The 12469-nt window shown below is 42.8% G+C and overlaps 1 protein-coding gene across 2 annotated transcripts in view; it reads left to right on the top strand.

The window, feature by feature from the left end:
* ATXN10 (ataxin 10) overlaps positions 1-12469 on the top strand; it is a 67985-nt gene that overhangs the window by 24469 nt on the left and 31047 nt on the right. For both annotated transcript variants that reach the window (XM_017826691.1, XM_017826690.1), the window contains 3 exons: positions 4682-4762; positions 9399-9564; positions 12231-12339. In XM_017826691.1, the coding sequence (XP_017682180.1) occupies positions 4682-4762; positions 9399-9564; positions 12231-12339 (356 nt within the window). The remainder of the gene's footprint in view (positions 1-4681; positions 4763-9398; positions 9565-12230; positions 12340-12469) is intronic.

The raw sequence follows: 12469 nt of genomic DNA, 5'->3' as shown, positions 1-12469 counted from the left end.
CCAGCCTGTCTCCATAGGGGAGCTGCTCCAGTCCCCTTATCAACTCTGTGGCTTCCTCTGGACTTGCTCCAACAGTTAAATGTGTTAATGTTTAAATATCTTAAACACATAAGCAAACATCCTTACTCCAGAAGGTAATTCCCTTTTCCAGTGCTGCTTGCTTTCAGCAGCTGCTGCCTACAAAATGCTGTCAGGGAGTTGGACACGACCTTTCTTTAGGAAACAAAGCTGGAACACGCTGTTCAGTAGCTGAAATGTGTTCCCTACTCCCTCTGTTTCTGTGGGATTTCTACGAGGCCTGGAGAGCCCTCTGTAACCAACTCCCTCCTTCCTCCCAAGGTGCAGTGTGCTGAAAAGGTTTGCCAAGCTCTGCCCCTTTATTTGATTTTTCAGTGGAAGCTGTTTCTTAAATATATAAAGAGCTATGCCTTAGGCTCTGGGAAATCATGGAGCCTTTAAAAGGTACTTTTTCTGTGTTTCCCTAGACATCCACTTCCACTCCTCTGGGGTTTGTGTTAATCAGCAGCAACACAGTGTGTTGCACAGTTTAGAAGGTGCTGTATTTAGAACAGAAATCGTCATGTGAGATCTATTTTAGAATATTGGACCTGCAAACATATGTGTTTTGTAAAATAATTAGGAAAAAATGGTACCAAATTACATTATAATTTATCCTAACCAAGACCAATGTGTATTCTAAAAGCTGTTTATTTTAGAAATACTTTGGTGCCTCCATTAGAGATGAGAGTATACCTTGTGTCATCAGTTTTTCCAAGTGTGTGCATAGGGCAGTGTAGCTAATAAGGAAAGGAAAATCAGGTTGTATTTTTGATTCCTGAAGAGCAAGGAAGAAAAATCCTCCATTTTAAAGTAAGAGGCATAATGTGCCTTTTGGCTTCCCGAAGAGCGATATTAAGAGTGTGGTCAGCTGTTTGGCATGGGAAGGAAGATTTGTTTCTTCTGTTGGGCAGTTTAGGATGTCCCCCAACCCCTCCTTCTCCTCTCCAGAAAGTAATTCCTTTTTTAATTCCAGGAAAGTCGGAGTTCTGTTGCAGGTTCCAAGTTCAACTGTGGTTTTAAATAGTACTGACAATTGGGAAAAGTTTCCTTAATTGTAGAGATCTGAGCAGCTTCTACATTCTATTTGCAGTAGCAGTGAATTGGCACAGATCTCCTCAATCTTTCAAAGCCCAGCCTCACACATTTCATTATCTTGTCACCTCTTTCTTCTCGTTGCATTGTGGAGAGAGGGGAGCAGGAAGTGCTTTTAGCACAAAGTGCTGTTGGCTATTGCTCATCATCTTACAGTTTTTTCCTTGGTAGCTCTTCAGAAAAAAAATGTTCCAACTGCACATATGAGTGAAAATAAATCTCTTTTCAGTGCCTTTCAGAGGTAGGTATCAAATTGAGTGGGAGTGCCTTCTGTATCAGAGAACTATTGCACATAATCTGAACTTGGCCCTCTAGACCTGAGGGGTGACTTGGTGGATGGACACTGTCGTGGCCTGCAGACAGGATGATTCCATTCTGGGAATGCCTCTGGAAGATGGAAGGATGTTCAGTGCTGTGCTTGGAGCACAGCCCACAGGAGAGGAGTACTGTGACTTGGGGTTCAACCCTATTCTTCTCTTGAGTGAGAAGTGCTGGTGTTGGAGTGGGGTGAATTACCTTCTTTACAGAGGTGTTATGACAAGGCATGTTCCATTTGTTAGTAAATAACTTCATACTTGTAATTGTTGGGTTTAAAATGTTTTTGATAGGGGGCTTTTCTTGCACAAGTGTGAAACATCCTTCTGCTTCTAAAATATGTTCTGGTTCCCAACAATTCCTCATGAGGCACGTTGCTTTTTAAGCATCTAAAAAGGCTGACGATAACGCTCTGAAAGGTTAGCTGTCTGAATTTTCTACCTTTTTTCTTCAAAATTTGGATGATTTGTTACATTTGTCTGTTAAATTACAGTAAAAAGATAGCTACTTAGTTCTTACTAAATATTTTGGATAGTGGCATTATTGTAGGGTGATGAAAAATGCTTTTGGTTTTGAGATTGAAAGAGAAAGTTGCTGATCAAGTAGAGAATTGCCGTGGCTTGTTCTTGGTACTTTGAAGACATTTGTTGGGGTTTTCTTCCTCATTTTCTGAGACTGAGGAGCCTGTTCTCTAAACTTGCTAATGGGATCAAATCAACTTAATGTGGAGCATGACATTTGATGATGAAGCTGATTGCTTGCACCCAGCCTGGATTGGAGCGAGCTTAGTGGGCATTTGGAATACACTGAGTGCAAATGCAGCTCATACCACGTTGTCTTGGCTGCTTCTCAACTTCAGTCTGGTACAATACAGCCCTTGTGCTGTTAGAAAGTCTTTGAACATCTCCTCCTGTATTTATCTACTATGGAAGCACTGGATTTTTTTAGGATTTTAGCCAAACAATTTTTAAAAAGTCAAGAAAATTGGCAGATTTAACACTGTTCATTTGTTCCTGTGTTACGCTTGCATAACAGCTTTAATTTTCACCATTTCCTTCACTAAATTACAGTGGTCCTCAGTTTATCCCAGTGGTTCTGCTGTTGGCCCCCAAAGAGAGTTTCGATCTCCTCCCAAAGCCTTTTGTGTGCATCTGACATGCCATGTTCAGTCAGTAACCCAAAACTGAATGTCTTTATTTCAGAGCTGTGGATGGGCTTACTTTTCATCCTCTTTTCCCCTGCCCCAAAATGAAAAACAGGAGAGCTGAGGACTAAAGACACTGGGTTGAGTTTGCCGTGTCCTTGCTTAGCTACCTCCAAAATTTCTGGGCATGGTAGAAAGAGCTGCAAGTGCTTTCCTCTGCTGATAGTTCTGTTATCTCTTGGTGATGCTCTTGTGAAATGTGCTCATGCTCTGTTCTTCATGACGCAGTAGTGCAGGACGTGGATAAGGTCAAAGAGACATTTAAATACAGAAGCAGACACTTCATAGAATCCCAGAATGGTTTGGGTGGGAAGGGACCTTAGAGCTCATCTGCTTCCAACCCCTGCCATGGCAGGACACCTTCCTCTATCCCAGGTTACTCCAAGCCCCGTCCAACCTGGCCTTGGGCATTTCCAGGGATGGGACAGCCACAGCTTCTCTTTTCTAAGGTGTTACATCATGTCATGAGATCAGAAGGGTAAGAAGCAGGAACTTAAGTCTGAAATACTCCAAGCTCCTCAAGCAGTAGAGTTCTAGTGAATGTGAAAAACGTGTGTGAGTAAATACAGGAGTGTAGAGCCAAGGAATGGCTGAACTCCAGCCCCTCTACTTTGCAGTAGTGATCAGGGGTGTGCACCTGGGAGCATTAGGCCTTTTTTGTGCTAATTATGGATTGCTTTTTAATTAAGAGGCAAATTTTAAGAAGGTTTCCTCAAAGTAACGTTAAACACGAAAATTAAGATTTTAATTCATAGTCCCTACCGCAGGAAAAAAATGGGGCTTCAGGCTGTGTCCTTGAAGGCACTTCCACTCTGCTGTGTTGTCAGCTGGAACCTGTACACTGAGGCCAAGTTCTGTGTTCTGCACAGCGTGGAGTGTTGTGTTTTCTTTCACAGCTCCAGGCAAAGCCTGTGCTCCTGGTTAAAGCTGAAAAATAAGGTCAGGTGTTACCACGGGGAAGGTTTCAGGTGGGTGGCTGTGAGTTGTTGGCTCAGGACTGTGGCAGTGTTCCCCTGGACTGCTCTGCTGGTGACTTGGCTCAGGTGAAACACATTTGTGCTCCTGATTTCAGGGGAGCCTTGTTTTGTCAAACTTGTGCTCAGAAACTCACTCCAGTGAGTTTTAAGCATGCCAGTTTTAAGTTGGTGATTCCCTATGCCTCTGCTGGGATTTTTCCATTCGTGAATGTACAAATATCAGTAAAAAAAAGCACAGCACAAATAGTTTTTAATCCCTCCTCCTCTAAAAAATGTCGTTTACAGTAACTGAACCAGTGCCGGCTCAGTCTGTTAGAAATGTACTGTTAGAAATGGAATAGCTGTTAATCTTTTGGACCTCTTGTTCTCCTATTTGCCCACTTGTCTAAAAAGTACTCTGTTGCAGCTGGAAGGCTGCTGTGTGATCTGCCTGTTAGCTGTGTAGTGGATTATGGACACGCAAAAGAAGGGCTGTCAGCGAAGGGAAAACTAGGGAGGAGCTGGAGGGAATATTGAAATCACTTGGCTTGAATATTATTTTAGCTGTTCTTTCTCTGTGGCCTCATCACCTCAGAGGATGCTCTGAGACTTGATCTGTCATTACTGTATATTTAGTAGCCAGACATGCTACTTTAAAAATACATCATTTAGTTTGTGTGTACCTATGAGGAATAAATGACACCACAGGTGCTCTTAGGAGCGTAATTTGAAGAGATAAATATTTTTACCTACTTTTTTTTCCCCATAATGCTGAGAGTACGAGTCTGGGTTGAAATTAAAGGCCTGTCACCTGCTATGGACTGCTGTGGGTGTAAACACTGACACTGGCACAAGGGCAGGCTGGCCACACTTTCCAGAGGAATTATTAAGAAAAAAGAATAGGCTGTTGTCAGTTTTGGATTTCTGTCTTTCAGCAGACAGGACCAAAAGCATGTCACCCGTTCATCTGCAAGTAAAACTAACCAGCACTATTTGGAATAAATGTAGATGGTGCTTTTGTAGCACCAGTAACACTTTTCCTTTCTTCCTTCAGGTTGCTGATTGTTACAGACCATTTGCTGCAGTGTCCCGAGCTGGTAAAAGCCCTCTATGCCAAACTGAGCAATCAAGAAAGGTAACCCCAAAACCCAGTGTGGCTTTGAGTATTTAGCATTCCATATAGAGTATCCTGTTCACATGATTGAAAAACTGTGTGGTTTCAGAGTTGGCACAAAATCTCTAAATACATGTTTCTATGTCAGTAATGGTTTTAAATTGGTTGGTTAACATTACAGCTTAGCCACAACTGGCAGTGATTTATGTAGGGTTGCAGAATCCAGGTTGGCGCCATTACTTGGTAAAGAAATACTTCACACAAAAAAAAAAGGGCAGGATTTCATGCCTGGCTCTTGATTTCAGAAGAGCACCACACCCTGCAGGGTTTTACAGCTCCATTAGAAACGTCCTCAGCTGTTCATACTTCTGTTGTAACGACAAGAATTTAAAAGGAGGTCTTTACTACAGCTGGAAGTGTGTCCAGTACTGGTGAGCAGAACCTACAAAACCTACATGTGCAGATGCCCATGATTACTTAATCTTTTAATATTTCACTGTTCAAAAGCTTCAGAGAACCTTCACCTTGAAGAAGCACAGCTGGTTTTCCTTCAAGTGCTTGAGTAAATGTGTGCTGAATTAATGGGAAATGGCCATTGCTGTAGGAGGAAAATGCTCATTTACAATTGCTGTAATAGAGAATTGGGGAAGATAAAAAAATTATTTTAAGGCAATGAACTTTGGGGAAACCTGTCCTAAAATTCTACAGCTCCTCCAACTGCTTGAAGATCTTGTTGTCTTGCTTGTGTGTTCACCATGGATGCTTTGTTCCTGTTGTGCTCAGGGGAGCTGTAAGTTCCCTGTACATAGTTTTTGTAGGTGAGAGATAAAGCACTAAACAAAACAGTGCCTTAATGTGGTTTTTCCTGAGTGTTGTTGTGTTTCCAGTGTCATTACAAATGAGGGTGCAGGCACTGACTGGAGACTATAAGGAAACAAAAGGAGTGTCATGCAAAGAAAGAGTATGTGATGGGTTTGAACCATAAAGTAAATATCATTAATGTATAGGGATGGGATGGGAACGGTGAGGAGGGAAATACTGCCTCTCTCCATAATTCAGGATGACCAAATGGGAACAAGTAGGAGCTGAGCAAATATGTGCCTGGAGGTAGGGGCTCCTTAACCAGCTGGTGGGAAGGACTGTTTTAAGTGAATGAGCTGGGTTTAATTCTTTTGGGGAATACCATGAAGGGCAGGTGGTTTGTGTGTTTTCTAATGCCCCTGAGGACAGGCAGGACTGGGTGAGGGTGCTCTTGTCCTTAAAGCAGGAGGTGTAATCAGTCTCCAGAGAGCCCTGGGCTGATTTTGTTTCACACCCTGTGGTGCAGACGGGGATTGGATCCCTTGGCTTGAAGGGCTTTTGGTGCAGGATCACGTGGATGATCCCATGAGGTTGTGGCAATGCCTGCTGGTTCTCTGCAGGGGCCTGTTGGAGAAGCGTTTGGCCACAGTATTGAGCCAAAAGAGTGGAGATTCTTGAATTTTTCAGCAGATTGGAGATGTCCCTGCACGTGTGTGCAGGTATTTGGCAGAAGTATTTAGAAAAAGCCTGTTTTGCTTTCATCCAAGTTAGCCTTGAGCATGGACAATGTAAGTTAATGCCCTGATTGCCTTAATTGCATTGTAAAATCTTCAGGATGTGTACATCTGTGTTGTCTCTTTTAGGAAGGGGTTTTTCTGTAATTAACAGCAAGAAAAATGTAGGGGAATAGCTTCAAGTGTTTCTGAGCTGCTCAGCTCCTTGCACCCCTGGGTTTGGTGTCTGTGCTGTGCCAGGGGGGTGTCCTGAGGGGAGGATGCAGCCAGGGATCCAGTTGCCTACCAGGGAGTGGGCACTGCAGTCCCGTAAGTGGCTCCACTTCATGCTCATGTTCAGTCTGTCCCTGGCAGTGCTCACAGACACAGAGCAGCACTGAATTACAGCCACGCACAAATTCACCATTTTGCATTTCATACAGTGCTTGCAAGTGTCATTTGAAGGTGAAAGAAGTGGAAGCTTTGAGGAAGGACCTCATTTGTCTCGTGGAGCCATTGCTGTCAGGGAAGTGTTTCAGCAAAGGGGAGTCTAAGTTAGAGGAAGAATGCCCCAAGTGGCTGGCACTCAGTGGCTGGCACGCTTGATGCAAACATTGATGATAATAAAAGCAATAGAATTTTACACTGTTAGTTTTAGGCTTAGTGAGACAGCACTGTATTTTGTAGTAATGAGCTTCCAGATTTAAATTGCACTTGAATGCTGTGGTTTATTTGCAGGCTGTAGGAGACAGAAGTTTGTGTTACTGATGATTGCAAATACTTTATTGTAGCTGTTCTAAGTTCATGCCAATTTAGTCAGCATCCAGAAGAACTGGTTTAAATTTGGCTAGAGGAGAGAAAGCAACAGATTCACAAAAAGTGTTCCTCAGTGTTACCTAAGGAAAAGGAAAATGACAGGGCATGATTATTTTCAAATAGAAGTATAATCATAAATAAAATATACAGAATTATTTTAGATACTGAACTGAGTGTTAGAAAAATTCAGTTGGTAATAACAATTGTCATATTTGTTGTATTTAGCTCCAAGTATATACATATTTGTTGTATTTAGACAAACAAGTAGGAATAAACTCTTCATCTCTGTGGCTAAAGAGTCCTGAGATCATTTAAAGGAAATGGGCAAATTGCACTGTTTGGGAGAACTAACTTGGAAAAATTAGGGTGAGTCTTGGAAGAAAACTGAGAGAAACAATAGAAGAAAGGAATGTGAGAGAACATGCACCCGAACAAAGCATGTCGCTCTCAGGAAATTATTGGCTGAATGGCAAGACTTGCTTGAAATTCAGGGAAAGATGGGCATGTCCTGAATGACTGTGCCTGGAATGAAACTCAGGAAAACAGTTTGACTCGAATGCCTAAGGAGAACAGAAACCCTTCTAAAGCAATGTCACGCAGGTGGTGTTTTAACGTCACTCCTGTTTTTCTGGAAGGATTATGGTTGTGGAAAAAGGCACCCAATTATATTGCAAGAGGAAGAGTCATGCAAAACATTTCCCTGTTGGCAACCATTTAGTCTGTTGAATAGTTTATGTGGTGACCCTCCAGGTTGTTCACAGAAGGATTGCTTGTCACTTCTGAACGGGTATTATTTGGATTATTGGTGCAACAAGAGCTGACTAGAATCCTGCCAAGCAGGAGGTAGTGTTTTATTGGAATGACTCCTGTGTTCATCAAGTCTGTGAGCAGCCTGAGTTCTTGGCTGAGCACGTGCAGGGAAGGCCCTGCACTTGGGGACAAGTGGCCTGTCAAGCCCAGCCCTGTGTGGGGGGTGAAGGACACGTCCCTTGGGTTTTGTGTGGTGGGCGGGTGGGAAAGCCTCGGTGGGTGAGGGGTGCTGGGGACCTGGGCTCTGTCAGCCTGGGGGTGTGGGCAGGGTGTGGTGCCCTGCTGGGACCTGCAGAGCAGGAGCAGGCAGAGCCTGGGAGAGGGGGCTCAGCCTCCTGTCCCAGAGGAGCCGGGAGCGCTGCTGTGCTGCCGTGTTGAAAAGGGTTTTGTGCTCCTGCAGAGAATGGGTTGGTGCAGCTGGATCAGTGACACCAAGGGCTCAGTTCAGCAAGGACTGAGGAGCTGTTACGTGATTAATAGGGGTGGGTTCTTGGAGGTTAATAAAGCAGTGACCGAGCTTTTTCCACACAGAAAGACATTTCTCTTCCCCTCCTGACAACCTGCTTGGTAAATTTAAAAGAAAAAGCATTTGAGCTATTCCACATGTTTAAATGTTGGTCCTTCCATCTGAATTGCAAATATTTCGGTGAAAGAAAACCCTGAGCCTGCTCCTGAATCCGTTCAATAAATAGTGCCCTTTGAGGCTGAGAGGGTGAAGTGGGACTCAGGAGCCCAGGTGGAGCAGGGAGCTGTGGGAGGGCCTCTGCCACCTCCAAGTCCTGCTTCCACTAAATGCTTCCAGTTTGCCCTGACACCGTGAGGGGATACTGGAAATAAAGTGACATTGAAGCAGTTAAGAAAAAGTGCAAGACCCAAGTACATTTTATAGAGCAACTTCATTATGTATCATCTTACTTGCTGGCTTGATATGCACAGTGATTCTTACTGAGTATACAAGTAATTAACTTGGATTTGCTTAGTCCATAAAGTGGTAATTATAAAACTGTAAAGAACAGCTGATATATAAAGTACATATCAATTTTTATTTTCCTGTTTGTGCTCAGAATTGGTTTGGGGTCTTGGAGGAGACCTAGTGAAGGGCAAGGCAAGGGTTGTGAAAAGCTGCTATTTTCAAACAGAAGCTGACAAATAGTCTGTGTTTATTTTGCTGAACTTAACAACAACTTTTAAGAGCTGTTTTGGTGGAAACTTTAGACAGAGGGAATGTGCAGTCACAGTAACATTGTGTTAGGACATGAGAAATTAGAAATTCAAATAGACTTGAGAAAAATACTGACTGTCTGGGCAGATAGTATTACTTGAACGATGAATTAAATTATTGGTGTGCAGAAATAAACCAGCAGGCAGGAACTGATTGCCAGTATTGGTGAGAGTTTTTAATTTTTACAATCCCCTCTGCATGCTAATTGTTTGTAACATTTTTAGCGGGAGTATCAGTTCATTGTACTAATGGTTCTCTGTGGCTCGGTGATTAACGAGTTGTTTTCTGCTCCCAGAGTTACTTTGTTGGAGCTGATGCTGGCGAAGGTGAGTGAGAAGAGCTCTGTTGGCAGTGAGGAGCTGGAGGTGCTGGAGAGCCACGCCACCTTCCTGGCGGGCTGTTTCCAGGAGCAGTGTGGAGCCGTGCTCAGGTTCGCTGCCGCACCACAGGCACAGGATCAGGTACGGCTTAAATGCTTTGATATGATAATGTTAAATACCGTTACACTTGCTGATTTTGTTTGTTTGTTTGTTTAAATAGGCACAAGAGTTTTAAATTTGAGAGCTGTTATGAAAAGAGGTTAAAAATCACTCTATGAGGAGGTGATAGTTGGATGTGTTAAAAAAAACCCAAACAAACACAAACCAACAAGCACACAGCAATCTCTTCTTCTCTTAACTGGCTATTTCTGGAAAAGGTACTAGCTTGGCAGTAACAGGCCATACACTGAGGCAATTCATTTTTGGGTTTTTTTTCCCCATTTTTTTTTATCCTTTGTGGTTACTTTCCAAGTATTCTGTGGTTTCAGTTCTTGGAAAAAAACCCATTTGTTTGCACCCAGCAGAAGGAGGTCTCTGTCCAACTCGAAGGTGCTGGGGCAACAGCATTGTGAATATTATTGAATAACCCAACCTGTTTGACACTGACTTCTTATTCCTGTCTCACATAAACGTGATGTGCTCTAAGTTGAGTGTCACTGGTGGGAAGTGGGGCTCATTGAATGAGCACCAAATGTGAGTCCTAATAGCTGAATAACTGGAGGGCAGTACGTGTACATGTGTATTGTGTGTATACATGCATTCATAACATGTGCTTGCCATGGGAAAAGAGAAATTCCAGCCCAAATTCATAAAGCTGTTTGTTTTCTTACCAGAAATCATGAAGAATTGCACCAATTTCTCCTTGATTGTATAAATATTTTCGGTTTTGCGTAAGAGTTGTGTTTGACTGCAAAAAATGCAGCTGTGCACGTGGAGTCTGTCATTAAAAATGCTTTAGGCAACACGTGTGACACTGAACTCAGCTTTGCCTGGACTCCAGGCTCTGTCCCACTGATCTGCCCTGGACTCCAGAGCTCCGAGGCCACAGCAAAAGTGCCTCTGGGAACAGCCCTTGGGCTGGCCTGGCTCCCAAAATATTGTCTGGGTGTCCCATCCACTGTTTAATTTATTATATGTAGGCACTGCCTTTTTTTCCTTAAGGAACCTCAGGTCTTGTAGCTTCCATCTTAAACCCATGAGAAGTTAATCATATGCTTCTGCAGCGCTTAAACCAACATTTAAAATAGCTTTTCCATTCTAAGCCTGACTTCAGCATCAGTTTGCTTGCACTAACTTTCAGCCATGCTTGCAAAATAAAACCCTTCCCTGGACTTGAAGTTGTTATTTCATCTCTTTATATCTTTTCTGCATATCTCTCAAAAGATGTTTATTTAAAAACTCTTCAATTATTTCCTTATTTGCTTTTCAGATTATATTCATATCAAGATGGCTTTCAGATTTCAAAATATTTGGGGGGTTTGAACTTCAAAAGGAAGTATTCTCCTTTACTGCCTTCCTTTTGTACAGGTGTCAACCAAAAGAAAATTTGGTTGACAGCAGGGGAGGGAGTCAACCAGAGATGTTTAAACAGTTTCTTTGAAATTATTGAGTTTCAAATGTAGATAAGAATTTGGGAGTTCTTTTGTGGTTTTTAAATAGTTTGTTGCTCTTAAAAATTGTAAATAGCTGGTTACTGTCTCTGAAATACAATTGGAGTGTTCTTAATTTGTAGCAGGATAATGGCTGATGTATTTACAGTCTGATTTTGTGCCGTTGAAGGCAATCTATTGAATAATTTAGGGCAAGACTTGCACCTTCTTACACCTGTGTGAGATAAAAAATGGAAATTAAGCTTTAGGACCTGGACCCTGTAGTGATTTGGTGTCTTCAAGGAGCAAGGAACGAATATAATTGTAGTACTTAATTGCTCAGCACTATTGTTGATGGTTTTAATTACATTATATTGATTATAGGGATTCACAAATATTATACTGTGGATAAGAAAGCCTGTCTTTGTCCTGGAGCACACAAGGCAGGAATAGTTCCTGTGTGAGCCTTTTCATGGCTGCTTGCAGTTTATGTACCACACCTTGAGTGGGATCATCTTGCAGCCCCAGCCTGGCACCTGAGCAATATGTGGTGTCCCAGATTCTGCCAAGTGCTCTTAAGGTAGTTCCTCCAAGTGCTGGATTGTCATTATGAGCAGCATCAACATATTCCATGAGAAAAAATAGTTCTCTGGCTGAATAAATGATATGCAAATAAAATGGTGTGTCTTGTACCTCACCAATACGCTGCATCTCTGGTCCCAACCCTATTTACCCAAGAATAATGTAAATTCTCGCAGCCAAAGTTCATTTGACCACAGAACTTTACAGAATTCCTGCGGATAACAAAGTGGTGTCTTGCAGGCGGTGTTTGTGTCTTTAAAGCGGGACACTCCGACTGAATAAACTCAAAGAAAACATTTATACAGAAATAATTTTCTCAGCTAGCAATTTTCTGTATTTCTGCTTTTGGAAGCTCCTGTGTTTTTGTTAAAATTTTATCCCTTATGGCTCTGTTTTGGTTTCCCCATGGTTTTTCAGGCACATATAACGCTGTAGGCAAGAAGTTATTGCAGTGTAATACACTATTGTTATTTTAAAGAGATGTCCTCATTTTATATAAATGTGTTCTTGGCAGTTTTAGAAGACCTGCAAGGAACTCGAGGTGCTGAGAGTTCCTGTCCCCTGTTTCTGTCCCCGGGTTTGTGTTTGTACAATATTCCTCGTCAGGGTTTTCAGAAATGCCCTTTCCATTCCCAGGAAGCGCTGGTGACAGTCCGGCTCCTCGATGTCCTGTGTGAGCTGACCTCCAGCAGTGGGCAGCTGGACCGGCTGCAGGCTCTGCCTGGGCTGCTGGAAGCAGCTGTAGGTGAGTGATCCCTGGGTTTGCTGTAGGTGAGTGATCCCTGGGTTTGCTGTAGGTGAGTGATCCCTGGGTTTGCTGTAGGTGAGTGATCCCTGGGTTTGCTGTAGGTGAGTGATCCCTGGGTTTGCTGTAG

Source organism: Lepidothrix coronata, unplaced genomic scaffold (genome assembly GCF_001604755.1).
Source record: "Lepidothrix coronata isolate B3197 unplaced genomic scaffold, Lepidothrix_coronata-1.0 Scaffold129, whole genome shotgun sequence".
NCBI lineage: Eukaryota > Metazoa > Chordata > Aves > Passeriformes > Pipridae > Lepidothrix > Lepidothrix coronata.
This window is presented reverse-complemented; position numbering and strand designations above follow the sequence as displayed.